The 19,750-nt window shown below is 43.1% G+C and overlaps 1 protein-coding gene across 1 annotated transcript; it reads right to left on the reverse strand.

Moving 5' to 3' along the window:
* Positions 1-5,042: 5,042 nt before the first annotated feature.
* Positions 5,043-19,064, reverse strand: LOC310858189 (uncharacterized protein; the record flags this gene model as incomplete). Its single annotated transcript, XM_083764294.1, has 4 exons — positions 18,713-19,064; positions 12,834-12,981; positions 5,196-5,222; positions 5,043-5,077 (listed from the first exon to the last, which is right to left on the reverse strand). Exons 1-4 carry the CDS (start codon positions 18,947-18,949, stop codon positions 5,043-5,045), a joined length of 447 nt encoding a protein of 148 aa, XP_083620420.1. The 5' UTR covers positions 18,950-19,064.
* Positions 19,065-19,750: the final 686 nt, after the last annotated feature.

The following is a 19,750-nucleotide window of genomic DNA, read 5'->3' on the forward strand; positions in this document are numbered from 1 at the left end:
TTTTCAACGAGGGCGGTGCAGAAATCAGCAGTTTTAGGCATGTGTGCAACATGACAACTGTTTTAAAGTAGTGTACAGTCACAACTAAACTACTAAAGTCTCTGTATGTTGTACATTTACAAAAACAAACTATCTAAAATAAAGGGATTTAAGATCATTAAAGCTGTGTCCAGTGAAATCTGCCAACTTTCGGTCCAGGACTGCAATGCTATTCGCCAATAGAAGTCTATGTAGAAGAGCCGCCATTGGATTTTCCCCATGAAGTGAACGGAGTTGTCGTAACTCTGTCTTACTCTAGGGCTCTGCTCAATATGTACTTTGCTCAGCCAATCAAATCATCGCTATGGGGTGATCAAAAAGAAAAAGACCCTGCACACACACACACTCACACAGGACTGATTGCCATGTAGTACGTACTGTCTGCATTCAAGACACGTTGTGTTTCCTGCCGTGAATAATATGTGTGCTTTTTAAAGTGAGTTGCGAGCCCCCTTCTTTTGCGTCATGATTGATTCTGGTGTTTTGCAGTTTGGCTCAGCACCAAAGACGGAGGATGTGGGTTATTTTTGTCTTATGTTTTTATTACCTTTGAGTGTGTTGTCATCATCCTCCACCTTCAAGATGATAGGAAAGCCAGCGCCCCTGCCGTCCGCCTCTCCCCCTGTTGCCTGTGTTGAGCTCTTGGTCACTGGATTACATCTGGCTCCGCTGGGCGCTGAAGGTCCACGGGTCACCTGTCACAATTAATAATTATTTATATATATTTCCATTAATCTGTATGAATTCATCTGTTGAATAGCCGATCTCCACTCATTTTAAACCATTAGTATTAATACAAGTATTAAATCCATAACCTGTTTGACCATAGTACATGATTTATTTAGTTACTACCAATCATTGATATTTTTAATATTTAAGTTATTCTTAATATGCCCTGTGCAATTTTTCATTACAATAAGGACAAATACAAATACTTTTGATCCAAACATTCCCTTAGTAATGTAAATGCACATTATTTCAAGGTGACAATATAGCAATCTCAAGCAAATGTGAATCACTGGTTTCATTAATTTCTATCCTGAGAAAATGCAATTTCCTATAGAATGGAAGTGTTTTCCCCTTTCAGTTAGTGTAGCTTTTAATGCCATCTTGATGAATTGAACACATAGCAGGAGTCAGGACCACAATGGAAACAATTAAATTCCCACCCAAGTCCCCAGAACATTCATCGTTTTAGCCAAAGTTCAATTACTGATGAATTAAAATAGGTGAACCCTGTTGTAAACAAGTGTGTCGTCCACAGTAAAAGTCTTTGTATTGAGTTGTGCTTTCATGTGAAATGTACCCATTCTGCAAACTGTAAATAAATACTTCAATTCAATCAAAACGCCAAATAATTCCATGGTCGTGTCAACAGTCCACTGGGCTCACATGCACGGCGCTGCTGCTACGTTGGTGGTTGTTCCGTCTGGATGTCTGGAACTTGGCGACCAGCAGCTTCCTCCTGAGGCCGTCTATCTCCCTCTGGTTCTGGGTGATCTCCAGCCGCAGCACCGCGTAGCCATCATCCACCAGCTTGCAGATCTCTGCCACCGCGCTGTTCGCCAGGACCTCGATCACCGCGGCCAACTGGGCGTGGAACAAGTTGCTGCTGCTGGTGATAGACATGAGTGGATCTCTTCAAGTTCAACAGTCGCTAATAAAGAAGAAATACCGGCAGGTTTGTTTTGTGGGTGTTGTGTCAACAGTCCGCCATGCTTGTTCTTCTTCTTCTGCTGCTTGCTTCCTGTCCAGTGCTAAAATGGTATGAGATTCGATTGAGGCCAACTACTGCATGGAGTAAAAACTTCAAGGAGCTTGCAGATAATCGATTCTCATTTCTCACAGTGCAGACTCTATCCATCTGATCCATCCCATACCAGCAAGTAGCAGATAAAACCATGTGTGTTTGTATGGATATTAATTTAAGATATAAATATTTATTGATGAGCTTTGGTAAATGTAGTTGTCATCAACAGCAGTATTACTAAAGTAAGAGTAAAACACAGGAACAGAATAGGTAAAATAAATTAGGTTCTGACAAAATACATTGTTCATAGTATAGATCACTTATCAAAACAAAGTTACACCAAACACCTCGTAGATTGGTTATTCTTCTTGTCTTTCTATAATGACATGATAGATTGTAAGTGGATAGGGCACATCCCTTTACTTTCAATTTTAGACAAAAGATCATTTTAGAAACTACATTTTATTCAACGACAGTGTCACTTATAAAACCAGTAAATCCAGAAATAAAAACATAACTCGCTGGAATCAGTTCTAAATTAAACTTTTTTTCTTTACATATAATGTATTCCCAATGTGGTTTCAATAGCAGAACAGGCATTTTAATAAAAATAAAATAAATCCACCATAGACATGTTATGAGCTACTTTCTGTCAAGAAATTCTGTGCAGGGGATTATTTGTTCGAGTTTGGAAGCGCTCGTCGAAGTCACTGAACGGCCCTGCATGCCACCTGTTTTGAATGTGCACATAATGCAGGAGGCAGCAGAATGACCTGTTAATAAAAACGAGTGCTTCCAAACCCCAACACATAGAAAATAATATCACTGCACGAATTCTTAGCAGAAAGTAGCTGATAACATGTCTACAGTGGATTATGCAACCAACCCTTTGTAGATTGAAAGAGGAGAATTCAAGCCTGCCCTACAGCTGCAATGTTGGCGAGTTTAACGTTGTTTAATGCAAGCAGATCGGAAATTCGATTTGGATCACTGGGCTGTCAATGGAGGGTATTGCAACTATAGATTCATCCCATTATGAAAATAACTAACCAGTCTGAAGTGAGTTGTGAAACGCTGCCCCCTGTTGGTAGCCTAAACATACATAGGGAGTCTATGATAGGGACACAGCCAGGGACGGACAAAGCTGGGCATTGGAGTGGCTGCACCCTTGACGCCTTACATGTCTCTGTTGCCACAGAATTCAACTCTTTAGTCTAGTCGCACAGTGAGTACTATTCAACTATATTTCAGTCGTACAATTTCTAGGCACTTTAGCAGTTCTTAATCCAGAGTGAACATAGTAAGCAAGGTACACACAAAGGTAATTATCAAATAAGAAATAGTAATCTAGGAACATAGGTAAACCAAGAACCGATCATCATTATCAGTCTAAACAGGATGCCAGGTCCACTAATGATCCTGGCGTCTGCCTAAAATACACTTTAGCCTTTGCTATGTATTTTTTGCAATCTGAAATGCATTTTAACCTTTGCATAAGCCTGGAAGGTCATCGCTATTGTCGGAGTCAAAGAGATTCTATATAAAGAGGCGACACCTCCGCCATATTGGAGTGATGACGTAACTTCCGGTTGCTTTAAAAAACATTAAAAAGTCATGCTGTACAAAACAAGAACTTGTTTTTATCCTATTCTACTCTCATATATTTATTTACCCATTTATTTATTTATGAATGGATCAAAACAGAAATTAGTAACATATTCATTCAGAATATAAGGGTGCAGATATGTACGCGCACGCGCGACCGTGTGTGTTTGAGGTGTCTACCTAAGGTTTACAAAGGGTGCGTTCGTAAATGCACACCGGGAATGTGGTCAGTTTGTTGAGTGTGGTGGGCGGTGATGTCACAGAGTGCGTTCAGTGTGCCTTATTTACGAACGACATAGCTGTGACGCATTCACACGAATCACACCGGATAACCCCAGCTTCAGGGTAGGGTCGCTCAGTGCGGGCATTCGGCACACCTGGTGCGCAGCGCACTGGATTTTCGAACGACAACACACCGAGTGCACTGAATAAACGAACGACAAGAGAGCACACCAGTGCGTTCAGGGCGCATTTCCGAACGCACCCATAGACAAAGTGTTGCCACCATATTGGAGTGATGCCGGCATCACTCGCGCTGTGCCATCTAGTGGCGATTCGTCGTCTCTTTATATAGAATCTCTTTGGCGAAGTGCATAGGCCTGTATTTGTTACTTACAACCAATCACCATCACCTCACTGATCTATCATCAACCATCGTATGCTGATGCTGTGCGAGCCCTCTTCCTGTTTTGCATGATTCTGCTGTTTTGCAGTTCGGAGAGAGGATGTGTGTTATTTCTTTCAATGCTGTAGCAACAACGTCATCATGTGTGGATTCTGAGGTGTCTCTTCATGTTGCTGGACTCCACAAAGCACCTGCCACAGATGGGGCAGCGGAAGGGCTTTTCTCCGGTGTGAACGCGCTCATGGGTCTTCACTCGATGCTGATGGGAGAAGCGCTTGGAGCAGTGGCGGCAGCCGTACGGCTTCTCGCCTGTGTGCACGCGCTGGTGCCGCCGAAGCGCCATGAACTTTCTGAAGGTCTTCCCGCACAGCTCGCAACAGATCGGTTGACCTCCAGTGTCACGGGCTGGCTGGGCGGGTAGCGACATAGAGCTCAGGTGCCTGCTGAACTCCCTAGAGGAGGAAGCGGCAATTTCATTGAGAGAAGACGACTGATTGTCTCCTCGGTTTGCCTGAGGGTGTAAAACCTGCCTGGGGGTTTTGATTGCAGAGAATAAGGAGGGGAAAGAGGAGAGGCCACCATAGGAAGTAGCACTAGTATTAACAACCAAACTTGACTTCAACCCTGTAGTTCTGTCTAAGGTCTCTGTGCTCAGTGTCGGGGTTGAGTGCGCTGCCTCTAGCTCCTCCTCTCTCCCGTGTTTCTTGAGTTTCTGTTTGGCAGACCTGGTTATCCCATCTCTGTCTATTATGCTCCACTCTGAGCTCATGTCTTCATCCACTTTAATTGGAACAGAATCCACCACCACCATATCGGGTTCCCAGTCCAGATTACCAGCCAGGAATGGAGCAACATTACTCGGGTCGCCAGAAATGTCTCCTCCCTGGTCCCCTGAAGCTCCAGGAGAACCCTCTCTGCCATCAGTGTTGCTCCCAGTTCTCCCCTCTTGATGTGGGCCTGAGTTATGTGGAGGGTCTATAGAACAGTTTGCTGTGGTTAGGCTGCCAGCGTTATTCCACACCTCTATGCCTGCACCAGCTTCTGCCCACTCAGATGCACTGGTAAACAAGTTGACATTTCCGTTAATATGGTGATGGGTGTTGAATTGCTGGTCGTCGCAGTGAAGATGATTCTCAGGCTCTACAGCGAGGGTTCTAGGTGTTGTGTTTGTTTCACTTCCATGCTTGACTGGGGGTTGAATGTCTGAAAGGACAAGAGTAAATTATCAGTTGGTTATTAAAAGTTCTGAAAAGTAACACATCTCCAGCCGGTTTTGCCGACATAATACGTTTGGGAAACTCAAAGCTCCCTCCCTGCCATAGTTATAATAATTCAATGTGAGACTTAATTCTCAGTCTATCGTTGCCGAAAAGGCATATCTACAAGCTCATAACGCGGTACAACTAGATGCAGTGTGAGCTTGTAGATGTATTTCTGGTGCGTGAAACCGGTGTATGATGACGTATACATCAAGGTTCAAGGTTGTTTATTAGTGTCCCCGAAGGGCAAAAGGTTTTACAGCAGGTCATAAGGCTTGAAACACATATAAATACATCAGTCAGATCAAAGTTATTGCTGCTGGTCGCAAGCGTGCGCTGCGCCCGGCCTACTTGCATCTTCAGAAAAGAAAAGAAAAAGGATAGGGGGGTGGGGTGGGGTGGGGGGAGGCAGAATTTGGGTGGGGGGTAATGACAGAGAGGGAGGGGGCAACGGAGACATCACATCACATTACAATTTTAGTTGTATTGTGCAGGCACAGAATGTACTTGGGTGGGGGGCAGGGTGGGTTTTAGGTCTGGGCATCAATCAAAAAACCACTACCCTCACGCCACTCCTCAGGATGGAGGGGCTGCGTGAGCGTAGGAAAAAAGGAGGCATTACGCTTTTAAAGTGACAGTACACAATTATCAGGTCCCTCTGTCTGTTAGAAAACACACACACACACACACACACACACACACACACACACACACACACACACACACACACACACACACACACACACACACACACACACACACACACACACAGTACTGTCTGCATTGAAGATACGTTCTTGTGTTTCTTGTCGTGGATAATGTGTGCTTTTTAAAGTGAATTGCGAGCCCCCTCCTTTTGCGTCACGAATGATTCTGGTGTTTTGCATTTTGTCTCAGCACCAAAGACGGAGGATGTCCGTTATTTTTGTCTCATGTTTTTATTACTTTTGAATGTGTTGTCGTCATCCTCCACCTTCAAGATGACAGGAAAGCCAGCGCCCCCGTCCTCCTCCTCTACTCCTGTTCCCTGTGTTGAGCTCTTGGTCACGGGACTACATCTGGCTCTGCTGGGCGCTGAAGGTCCACGGGTCACCTGTCACAATTAATACATAATCGCCATATCTTAATTAGTCGTTCATTCATATTTCCATTCATCTGTATGAATTAATCTGTTGACGATCTACAGCTTGTATTTTTAAACCATTAGTATGAATAAAAGTATTAAATGCTTGTTTGACCATAGTACATTATTTATTTTAAAGTATTTTATTTACTACCAGTCATTGTTGATAATTTCATTCTATTTAAGTTCTTTTTAATATGCCCTGTGCAATTTTTCATTACAATAAGCACAGAATAGATACATACAATTTTGATTCAAACATTCCCTTAGTAATGTAGATGCAAATGATTTCAAGGTGACAATATAGCAATCTCAAGCAAAGCATCTGGCCTGGGCCGTGGCTCAGCGGTCCAGGCATGCCGTGGGTGCCATGTGCCATGTCTCCCCCCCTGGTATGGTATTGTAATTTAAGATAGTCAAAGGGGCAGTGCCCCAATATACTTCTCCAAAGTATGTGACACCTACAGCCACAAGAGCGAGCGGCAACGATCTGGTACCAACCAGCCCTGTTATAGAAGAAACATGGTAAAATTCTGCTACTCTGCCAGACTGCCACCAAAGTGTGACGCGCAAATTCCCATAGAATGGAAGTGTGTTTTCCCCTTTTAGTTAGTGACGTACCATCTTGATGAATTAAACACATAGCAGGACCACAATGGAAACAATTAAGTCCCCACGACAGAACATTTGTTATTATTTTAGCCTTAATTGTCTGACTGTACCTGCTGTTAACTTACATCTGATATTTCTGACTAAAAGTATTCAATTAGTCAATCAAAATATGTTCCAACGTTCAACTTCTGATGAATTGAAAATGGTGGACCCTGTTGTAAACAAGTGTGTCGTCCAAAGTAAAAGTCTTTGTAATTGAGTTGTGCTTTCATGTGAAATGTACCCATTCTGCAAACGGTTAATAAACTTCAATAAATTCAATCAAAACGCCAAATAATTTCAACAGTCCCTCACAAGCCCATACTCTATGCACAAGCCTCACATGCACGGTGCTGCTGCTGCGTTGGTGGTTGTTCCGTCTGGATGTCTGGAACTTGGCGACCAGCAGCTTCCTCCTGAGGCCGTCTATCTCCCTCTGGTTCTGGGTGATCTCCAGCCGCAGCACCGCGTAGCCATCATCCACCAGCTTGCAGATCTCTGCCACCGCGCTGTTCGCCAGGACCTCGATCACCGCGGCCAGTTGGTTGTGGAACGAGTCACTGCTGGTGATAGACATGAGTGGATCTGATCACTTCAACAGTCGCTGTTGTGTTGAAGAAGAAATAGGTTTTTTGTGGATGTTGTTGTCAACAGTCCGCCATGCTTGTTCTTCTTCGGCTTCTTCTTCTCAGTTTCCGGCAGACTGGATGCCTTCTGGCATATTGCTGCCCTCCACAGGTTGGGATTATATTTGGCATTTTTGTTATCCTTTACTGGCATTTGCATTTCCATTCTATTTCTCAGCCACAGTCGACTGAGTTGGTGCAAACCCCTCTCTCAAAGTATTTGATGGGTATTTTCTTAATTATGATTTGTTTCATATTTTATGTTCACATCTTATTACTATGTTAAAAAATACCTTGTAAATCTTCTTGTATCTGGTGCACAGGACTGCCCTGTCACCCAGTGATGTCATATCAATATTTGCGTCTGTATTAATTCCACTATCAGCTGTCACCCACTCCAGATTGTCCATTGTACCAAAGGGAAATAAGATTAAATGGAAAACAACATGACAACAACTTTGCCCTTAAAGATGAGGATAAACATATACTCTCACCCCATGAGATAAAGAGTCATCAACAGAATCCTAATCACGGAACGTTATTAAAGTCGAAAACAGCATTCAGACGATCGGACGCCCATGACAGCTTGATGACACCTTACTCTGATGGGACCTTTCAACGGTTCAACCTATTGAAATGTGACAGCTGAATCTTGATCTACGACATATTTTTCAGTATGTTTGTGCAAAATGAGCACACAAATGAGAAAACTAACTAAAGATAACTTAGAAATACTTTAAGAACTTGTGTCTTGTGTCCAAATCCTTTCAGGTCTTTTGCACTACTCTAAGTTTCTCTAGAGTTCATCTTTTGGGTTTTTGATACTTTGGGTTCTCACTTTTCCAGTGAAGATTTATAAGTGCGGTATCTGGTCTTTTTGACTATTTTATTACTGCCTCACTCAGATTTATATCTGTCAGTATTGTCCAGCTCTTCAGCACTGATGTCTTCCACCTTCAAAAACCTCCTTGCTACATCCAGCAGCATCTTTTAGCCTCTCTGATTTCCCTTTGATTTCAACTGCACATAAAAGCCAACTTCTTCTGCTTGCTTCCTGTCCAGTGCTAAAATTGTATGAGATTCGATTGAGGCCACCTACTGCATGGAGTAAAAACGTCAACGAGCTTGCAGATCATTCATTCTCACAGTGCTAGGAGTTGGAAATGACAGAGCCAGTATCCATTAGATTCCCATACCAGCAAGCAGATAAGACCATGCGTTTGTATGGATATGAATTAAGATATGATAAATCTTTATTGATCCACTTTGGTAAATTTAGTTGTCAAACACCAGCATTACTAAAGTTAGAGTAAAACACAGGAACGGAACAGGTAAGGTAATGAAATAAAGATTAAATGACAGATAGGTTTAGGTTCTGACAAAATAATACAACATTGTTTGTAGATCACTTGTCAAAACAAAGTTACACCAAACAGAAGCACAATCAAACACGAACACGTGACCTCGTAAATTTGCTCGTTTTAAATTAAACTTTTTTTCTTTACATATAATTTATTCCCAATGTGGTTTCAATAGCAAATGTTAATACCAGTGGGAGTGTGCATGTGTATGGGTGCACGTGTGTGTGTGAGGCCAATAGACATAAGATAGGTAGACACCTCCTGCGGCTCAGGGATGTAAAAGCGCCTTGGATAAAGGCGCTATATAAATGCACCATTTACCATACCAATAAAGCTCCTTTGATTGAATTGATAAGTCCCGGAAAGACACTTGAGTGGCAGCGACACAGCGTGCCTTCTGGATTTTCCGCTTGACTTTCGCCTTTCAGTCAAGGAAGCTTTGAGAAGGAAGAGAAGTGGTCACGTGACTGGGCTGTGCCATGACACTTTCATGGACAATTCATGGGAGCCAAACTCACACCGGAAGTGCAATGAATACATGGCAGTGAATGGAGCCGGCAGGACCAGCTCATAACAAACATTATTTATGAACCATTGAGACCTGTGTCATATAATCGGTTCAGGAATATAAAAGAAGACATATCACAGGTTGTTTTCTAATCACTTGCTTTTCGATGTGCACATTATATAATTTTATCTGAGGATCTAAACAGCAGCAGGTATCGTTTCTGGCTCCTAAGTATCACAGGATTTGGCTGCCAGACAGGAAACGTTGGGAAGTATCGCGATACTTGGTACGTTCAGAAAGGTACTTTGTGCTCTTTAGATATCATACCTATACAAATTACACAGTGTACACATCAAATAATTTCCAGAAGTGATTACTTTACAAAAGGTCTCAGTCATTCATAATGTTTGTTCATGAGCTGGTCACTGAGCTCTCATTTACTTCTGCCAAACTTCCGGGTAGTTTGGCTCCCATGAAAGTGTCCATGAAAGTGTCATGGCGCAGCCCAGTCACGTGACCACTTCCTTGCTTTCAGTGCGATACAGGCCGCTCCTATAAACTGCAGCGGCCAATGAGGCATCTAGGTTTTTGAGTGGTGCAGCCACTCCAATGCACAGCAATGTGTGTCCCTGGCTGGCTGGGTCTGTCTCTGGGTCTGACATAGTAAGCAAGGTACACACAAAGGTAATATATAAAAGACAGAAATAGTAATCTAGGAACATAGGTAAACTAAGAACCGACTATCATCAGTCTAAACAGGATGCCAGGTCTACAAATTATCCTGACGTCTGCCTAAAATACACTTTAGCCTTTGCTATGTATTTTTTGCTGTCTAAAATACATTTTAACCTTTGCATAAGCCTGGAAAGTCATCGCTATTGTCGGAGTGCATAAACCTCTAGCCCCTGTACTATATGTGTTACTTACAACCAATCGCCATCACCTCACTGATCTGTCATCTACTATTGTATGCCGATGCTGTGCGAGCCCCCTTCCTGTTTTGCATGATTCTGCTGTTTAGCAGAGGATGTGTCTCATTTCTTTCAAAGCTGTAGCAACACCACCACCATCATGTGTGGATTCTGAGGTGTCTCTTCATGTTGCTGGACTCCACAAAGCACCTGCCACAGATGGGGCAGCGGAACGGCTTTTCTCCGGTGTGAACGCGCTCGTGGGTCTTCACCCGATGCTGACGGGAGAAGCGCTTGGAGCAGTGGCGGCAGCCGTACGGCTTCTCGCCTGTGTGAACGCGCTGGTGCAGTCGCAGGTTCTGTAATTTTCTGAAAGACTTCCCACACAGCTCGCAATGGTGTGGTCGACCTCCGGCGTCCCAGGCTTGCTGGGCAGGTAGTGCCATAGGTGGGATGGAGCTCAGGAGCCTGCTGAACTCCCTAGAGGAGGAGGCAGAAATTTCGTTGAGGGAAGAAGACTGATTGTCTACTCGGTTTTCCTCCGTTTTGATTGCAGAGAATGAGGAGGAGAAAGAGGAGAGGCCACCATAGGCAGCGCTAGAATTAACAACCAAACTTGACTTTAAACATGTAGTTCTGTCTAAGGTCTCTGTGCTCAGTGTCCGGATTGAGTGCGCTGCTTCTAGCTCCTCCTCTCTCCCGTGTTTCTTGAGTCTCTGTTTGGCAGACGTGGTTATCCCATCCCTGTCTATTATGCTCCACTCTGAACCCATGTCTGCCTCCACTTTAATTGGAACAGAATCAACCACCACCATATCGGGTTCCCAGTACAGATTACCAGCCAGGGGTGGAGCAACGTTACTCGGGTCACCAGAAACGTCTCCTCCCCAGTCCTCTGAAGCTCCAGGAGAACCCTCTCTGCCATCAGTGTTGCTCCCAGTTCTCCCCTCTTGATGTGGGCCTGAGTTATGTGGAGGGTCTATAGAACAGTTCCCTGTGGTTAGGCTGCCAGCGTTATTCCACACCTCTATGCCTGCACCAGCTTCTGCCCACTCAGATGCACTGGTGAACAGGTTTACATTTCCGTTAGTATGGTGATGGGTGTTGAATCGCTGGTCGACGCGGTGAAGATGATTCTCAGGCTTTACAGCGAGGGTTCTAGGTACTGTTTGTGTTTTACTTTCATGCTTGACTGGGGGTTGAATGTCTGAAAGGAGGAGAGTAAATGATCAGTTGGTTAACAACACATTTGTTGCCATTGACAGTTATACTCGTCATATAAATTAATTATGCAGGGCGCTCATGACGAATAGGCGTTTGATATCGCTATAAGAAAGCCTTGCTGTTTCATTGTTGAAATCACTCCGGTTGCTACGGGCACCTGCTAAGGCCTCGCCACCATTGCCTCTGTTTCTCCATAGGCATTAGCTTCTAGATTAGCCGTTTTCTAGAGCAAGGATTAGCCTCATTTTAGCTCGCTAGCATTAACGCCAATAATTTAGCATCCAAGATGGAACCCACAACCAGACGCGCGTCATAGTGGAATTGATTCTCATCACGTGGCACCCAAGCACCACCACTTTCGTCCACCAGGTGGAAATCAATGCGTTAAAGTTCTGAAAAGAGGATGAGCGAAGTAGGGCTGAAACTATTTATTGTCTTTGCTATCGATTACTTTACTGATGATTAATTCAACAATCAAGAAGCGTGTATTGTTTTTATAACGTGTTTTGCACATGATTATTTACGGTTCTCTTTTTCAAAATGCACTGATTTACATATTATATGATATGGGGACAGCTGGGTACTTGACGGGGTTCCCAGTGCCACTTAAAAATGATTGATAGATCACCACTATGTACAAGCAAATACAACTTTTGAAAAGACTGACTGACTTTGACCAATTTGACATTATTTTCTCAGATTGGAATCCCTGAGCCAAAAAATAAATAAATCACACTTGTGTTCAAGTGAGGGACGCTCTTATCAGCATACAGTACATCATCATACATCACATTCCGTGCTCAGCCAATCAAATCATCACAAATGTCATTCCGGCCAATGACTTTTGTCAGCTTCACTTTACTGCCCTCACTTTATATCCTTAATATGTACTTTGCTCAGCCGATCAAATCATCGTGTTTGATTTGACAGACAAAGCTGGGCATAGGATGGGCGAGCGCCCCTCAAAAATAAATAAAGACACAGTAGTACCGTCTGCATTCAAGACACGTACTGGTTTTCCTGCCGTGGATAATGTGTGCTTTTTAAAGTGAGTTGCGAGCTCCCTTCTTTTGCGTCATGAATGTTTTGCAGTTTGTCTCAGCACCAAAGACAGAGGATGTCCATTATTTTTGTCATAATGTTTTCATTACCTTTGAGTGTGCTGCTGTCACCCTCCACCTTCAAGATGATAGGAAAGCCAGCACCCCTGTCCTCCTCCTCTCCTTCTGTTCCCTGTGTTGAGCTCTTGGTCACAGGGTTACATCTGGCTCTGCTGGGCACTGAAGGTCCACGGGTCACCTGTCACAATTAATACATAATCACCACATCTTAATTATATATTAGTATATTAGTTTCTACTAGTCATTGTTGATAATTTCATTCTATTGAAGTTATTTTGAACATGCCCTATGCACCTTTTCATTACAATAAGTGCATCATACAAAATGTATCTTTGGTTTAGGACACAGAGGGCCCTATTATGGTGGGAACGAGATACATTTAAGAAAAGTTGTAATCAAAGTGACAAAAAAAGATTTGAAAGGTTAAGAAATCACACCCCGTGTGAAATGAGGGGCGCTCTTATCATTATTATACATAATCTCATGATCAACTGAATTTCCATCTTTGATGTAAATATGACCTAATTTATCCATTCATTGTCAATGGCAAATATGTGATGTGTGGGGATAAAAAGCTGTGTATAGGAGGGGCACGCGCCTCACAAAATAACTAATTCACCAAATTGCACAAATATCTATTCCTGAACAACCATAACCTGTAACCAATAACCAACACATGTCCCTTGAGGACACATCTATTTTTTTACCATGCAAAAATTTGATCGGGCAACTTTCACTAGTAGTGGAGTAGGCTAGTATTTGACCAGGACTATCTCTATACAGTAGTACTCGAGTAATAGGTTCGGTTGTGTACCTTGTTGTACTTGCTGATTGATTGATTGATTGATTGAAAACTGTATTAACAGTTTGAGGAAAGCACAGTTCAATACAAGGATACAATACAAGGATTGAAATACCCGGAAAAGCACAATGGCTTTTTTACATTGGGGTCCTCCATTTTCAATTCATCAGAACATTTAATGACATACAAATATACAGTACTATGTAAAAGACAGAAAAAACATCGTATAAACGGGGTGCGTGCCCGTGTGTGGTCAGTGTGGACTTGCTTTACAGAGGATCAGGCCATTTTCAAGGAACGCCCCCGTGTGTGTGTGTGTGTGTGTGTGCGCGCACATGTGCACATGGACGTGTGCGCGTGCGTGCCGTGTGAACTATTGAAAAATCGATAGCCTACTTTGAGATTTGCAAGAATGTCAAGTGTGTTATAAATCAATTGTATTAATATTAGTTACCCCGTATGCATAGACAGTGGTACGTGACTGTGTGTGTGGGGAGGGGGCATTTCTTGTAAATGGCCTGATCTGCTTTATAGCGCATGCATGCAGCCAGGGGCGCGCACACAAAGTCAGTGGTATGTGACTGTGCGTGGGGAGGGGGCATTTCTTGTAAATGGCCTGATCTGCTGTAAAGCGCATGCAGCCTGCCTGTGGCGTGTGCCAGAGTTCTTGTGTGCGCGCCACACAAGAACTCTGGCAGGCGCAGGCACAGACACACACTAGCAGCAGTTGCTCCCTAGATGGGCTGAGCCTGAGAGAAGGGAGGAGTGGCTTTCACTTGCCAGACTTTAAGAGGAGAGGACAGGTGGTCCTCAGTCTCAACTCTGTGCTGGTTTACAGACAGTTTGGAGCACCGACATAACACAGTAAGTCACATTACCTCTCTCATCATAATACAGTCTGTTGTTCTATATAACAATGGTTCTCAAAGTGTCCACCTCTGACTACAGTAGACTCTGTAGTCAGAGGTGGACATTTACAGAGTAAATGTACTTAAAGCTGCTATAAACAATAATATGTCAACATTTTAATGACCATTGTTTTGGTATTTACTAACAGCCAGCAATGATTAGAACTCTCCCCCAAACATGTAGTCTCTGTGACACATCTAGGGGGGGAATCTGCATTAAAAGCTTTTACTAGAAGCTTTGTCATTGATCGATTTGCCTGTCTACTTCCTGATTGGTTAGTCATTGCGACCAGGTTTTTTTCGACCAATGACAAAGCTTCTGGGAACATCTTTGAATGCAGATTGCAGCAAATATTGTACTTGTGCAAATATTGCATAAGTACAGAATCTGTAGTACAGATTTCCTTAAGTAAAGGACCTATAACATAAAATTCTACTTTTTCAATTTCTTTTGTGTTTTTGGGGCTCCCATGTGTGTTTTCTATCCCCACAAATAACCAATTTTGAACAATCAGGCCGTCATGTCATATGGGTGTTTTAATGGAAATTGCTCTCAGGAACAGCTCAACTGATTTTGGCCTCATCGTGATGTCATCAATGTTCACCCTACTTTGTATAATTCCTCCTCTTCTTCAGTCTTCAGTTCCAAATTTGCATTTCCACTTTGTTTACAATGTCCACCATTGTTGATTTTCCAAGCTGGCATGGAATGGAAACAAGCCTGGGTTTATCTAGCATCAGTATTATAATGAATCAAATATTAAATAATCTGCATATCAGCACCCCCCACCACCTCAGGACATTGTGGTACTGCAGCTAAAACTGCTTTCAAAGTCCAGAAAGAATTGACAAGGCCTGGTTACATCAGAGTGGTGATTGAGGATCAAACCATTAGAAATAAGTTTGAGGGACATAGACAATATGATATTAAATATTAAAAGCAATTTTAAAATGCATGTTATTTGCGCTTTAAGTAAATGTCCACCTCTGACAGCGATTACATGCTGCTTTTTTTTCTTCCTGAGCTTTTGGACTTTGGAAACAGTCTCAACTCCAAAGGCAAAGGCTCAGAAGTTCTCAAAGAATAACGACAACGCAGTCAGCCCACTCAGTTGAGTGTCTGAATGTGTGCGTGCGTGCGTGCATGTGTATGGCTCAGGCCATTTACAAGAAATTTACAAGAAACAAGAAAGAAATGGAACATCAGCCTATGTGAGTTTCGGGTGCATTTACATTAAGTTGTGCGAAATGAGACGCAAGTTCTAGGTGGGCGTCTGGATTGCGTTGCAGTCTCACACATTATGTGTACACTGAATTAAAAGTGCACTCAGACCTTTTGGACCCTATCATTTCAACTTTTTATTTTCTTCCATCAAGGTGCTCCTCATAGTCATCATCTTCATTTGGACCGGAGCTTGTTGAGGAGAGACACCGGAATTGACTGACAGGAGCAGACCAGAGGATTGTGTAGCAGGTGGAAAGATGTCACTGGGACGCTTTCTCTCCGACGTCTGCGATAGCATCCCAATAGTCGGGCACGTCAAAGGAGTCATCCACAACATCGCCGGAGATGAAGAGGCGGCCAGAAGATCTTACTTGTCCGCCACCAGAAGCACGCTGGTGTTGGGCGGCGGGGCGGTGGGAAGCCTGCTCGGTCCGGTGGGAGCGGCAGCGGCGGCTGCTTACACGGGGGCCCTGACGGACACGGTGGCGTCTGCCGTGACCAAAGAACCGGTGGGAATCATCAGAAACTTGGAGAGACTTGGAGAAGCACGGGATCTGGGAGACGTGATTGTGGGCGTGGGGAGAATGGGCCTGGACATCGGCTTGGACGCCGCCACTGGGGTTTCGATCGGGGCGGCGACCAAGTCCATCGCACGGCAGTCGACAAAACAGCTGCTGAAATCTGCCCCGAAGGAAGCAGTGAGACAGGCTAGGGGTATCGGAAGACAAGCCGTCAGGCACGGTGCAGCCGAGTTGGGCACACAGATGCTGAATCAGAGAGGGAGAGATTCCTCTAGTAGTAGTGCCCCAGATAATGATCCTAGTACTGACCTCAGTGACTTTAGTGAGTTATCCAGCAGTTCTGACGAAGACGAAGATGAAGAAGGATATATCTATTTGTTCACACGCCCAAGTGGATCATACAAAATTGGCATGACCCTTAGACCCATATTAGATAGACTTAATGAACACAGGAGAAATGGCTCCATAAAACCAAACTCTTACATTACGGTGTATAAATTACGGGGTTTTGTAAGATGGGCAGAGACAACGATCCTCAATGACGACATAATAAAGCCTGCGAGAAAAACAAGTTCAAAATCACTGCGCAAAACAGAAAATTTGGACAACTGTAAAATTGAAAGGCAGGACGTTAATGGCGTCATTGAACGAGTCTGTGGGCTAACCTACCGGTATGTGGGAACGGAACAGTATTATTATTATGTCGATGATCGAAACGATATGATATACCGCGTCGCATGACTTGAATGACACATGACGTCACAGGGTGGAAATGCACACAAAGCCACACGTTGGAGGCTAGCGGTTAGCGCCGCTCAAAAACTATGGCCCAGACTCCCCCGAGTCGTGTACTTTCTGTCGCAGTACATTTGCACATATGTGCAATTTGGCCTCTGTATTTACGAGTACTTTTACTTGTAATACTTTAAGTACATTTTGATGCCAATGCTTTTGTACTTATACTTGAGTACATTTTGAATACGGGACATCTACTTGTAATGTAACGGAGTACATCGACATTGCAGAATTTATACTTTATACTCAACAGTAAAACAAACCAACATAGAGTATAAGTGTATGCAGATAGATACCCTGCTAGCCATGGTTCATGACTCTCGTATTCATACGAGAGTCATGAAGTAACTGCATCCTGTTTTTGGCGCTCGCTGCATTTACAAAATTTCCGTATATATAAACATTCGGAATTCAAATATAAAGTACTCACAATTTGTCCCACGGGTGTTAGTTAGTTGCAGCTCCAGCGATTAGAATTTCTGCATCCCGCGTTGTTTAATAAAAAGCATTTTTATCCGAGCTGTTATTTTGCCATTGGCTTTCAACTACGTGCCCCTATCGGTCGGGAGGAGGGTGGCACTCGGTGTGTTCGATATACGTACACTGACCGCCCTGCCAATACAGACTAATAGGCGAGTGCGCTCCCGGTGTGCAACTGTGGATTTCCCAAACGAACTCAGTTTGAAAAAAGTAGCCGGGGCGCTCGGTTAAAAAAGCTTTTTATTAAACCATGCGGGATGCAGCAATTCTAATCGCTGGCGCTGCTACTAACTAACACCCGTGGGAAAAAATGGGGGTACTTTATATTTGAAATCTGAATGTTTATATATACGGAAATCTTGTAAATGCAGCGAGCACCAAAAACAGGGCTAAGTTTCTGCATGACTGTCATGATAATCATCATGGCAGTCATGTTTCAGGGCTAATACCCTGCATACTATGCAGGGTATCTATCTGCACATTTTTTAAGTGACAATTTAATCACGGTACTTTTAAATAGGATTATTTTGAGGGGTCACGGCTTGAAAAGTTTGGGAACCCTTTATATCTACATAATAACAAATCTTAGTAAATTGTGTACTCTACACAGTAGATATTATTCAATATACAATTTACAGGTAGCACACATGCACACCACATGCACCACTGTAGCCTTAGCCTACATGCCACAATACAAGAGGGAGGCAACGATCTGGTACCACCCACCCAGGCCAGTTATAGAAGAAACATGGGGAAATTCTGCCACTCTTCTTACACCAAAATGTGGAATGCCGTATCACTATCCATTAAAAATGTGAATCACTGCATGCTTTTTTTTCAAAACTAGACTGCCTGAGAAAATGCAATTTCCCATAGAGTGTCATTCACTGCTGATGTGTTCTTTCTTTCTCCTTTGTGTTTTTATTTGTTGATGACATGTAATTACTTAGTGTAGCTTTTAATGCTATGTTGATTAATTGAACACATATGTCCTATAGGACCACAATGGAAACAATTGACCCTAGTATACTTTTGTGTTATCCTTTTAGCCTAAAGTTTAGGCTGATTACATTTGGCATTTCTGACTAATAAAGTATTCAATCAGTCAATCAAAATATGTTCCAGAACTTCCAACGTTCAACGACAAAATAATTTCATGGCGCGAGGTGTGGGCTCACATGATTTACGGTGCTGCTGCTGTGTTGGTGGTTGTTCCGTCTGGATGTCTGGAACTTGGCGACCAGCAGCTTCCTCCTGAGGCCGTCTATCTCCCTCTGGTTCTGGGTGATCTCCAGCCGCAGCACCGCGTAGCCATCATCCACCAGCTTGCAGATCTCTGCCACCGCGCTGTTCGCCAGGACCTCGATCACCGCGGCCAGCTGGGCGTGGAACGAGTCGCTGCTGGTGATAGACATGAGTGGATCTCTTCAATTTCAACATTCGCTGTTGAAGAAATAGATTCGTTTGGTGGAAGCAAGTTGTCTTATCTATACTATTACTCTAAGGTTGTCAACAGTCCACCATTTTTGTTCTTCTTCTGCTGAGCTGCAGTGCTTGCTTCCTTTCCAGTGCTGGTATGAGATTCGATTGAGGCCACCTACTGCATGGAGTAAGGCAAGCTATCCAGTAACCAGCTATCCAGTATCCAATTAGCCTGGTTAATAAACCAGACCGAATCAGCTAGTATCCAATACCATCTGGTCCATCTCATACCAGCAAGCCTAGACGTGTGTGTTTGTATGGTTATTAGGATACGATAAATCTTTATTGTTCCTCTTTGGTAAATGTAGTTGTCATCAACAGCAGTAAGAGTAAAACATAGTAACATAACAGATACGATTAAAAAATAAAGATGAAATGACAGAAAGGCCTAGGTTCTGACAAAATTAATACATTATTGTTTATTGAGCACTTATAAAAACAAAGTTACACCAAACAGAAAAAAAAAAAAACAGAACACACGTGACTTTGTAGATTTATTTTTGCTACTCTCCAGTCAACACAAAGACAATTTTTGAAAATGCATTTCATTCAATGACATCACAGTGTCACTTATAAAACCACAGTTAATCCAGAAATAAAAACATATATAACTCAAATGATCCTGGCATCTGTCTAAAATACACTTTAGCCTATAGATGCCACGTATTTTTTTTATATCTAAAATACATTTGAACCTTTGCATAAGCCTGGAAGGTCATCGCAAAAAAGCCTAT

This window comes from Protomyctophum parallelum, assembly GCF_964188405.1.
Source record: "Protomyctophum parallelum genome assembly, chromosome: 5".
Lineage (NCBI taxonomy): Eukaryota > Metazoa > Chordata > Actinopteri > Myctophiformes > Myctophidae > Protomyctophum > Protomyctophum parallelum.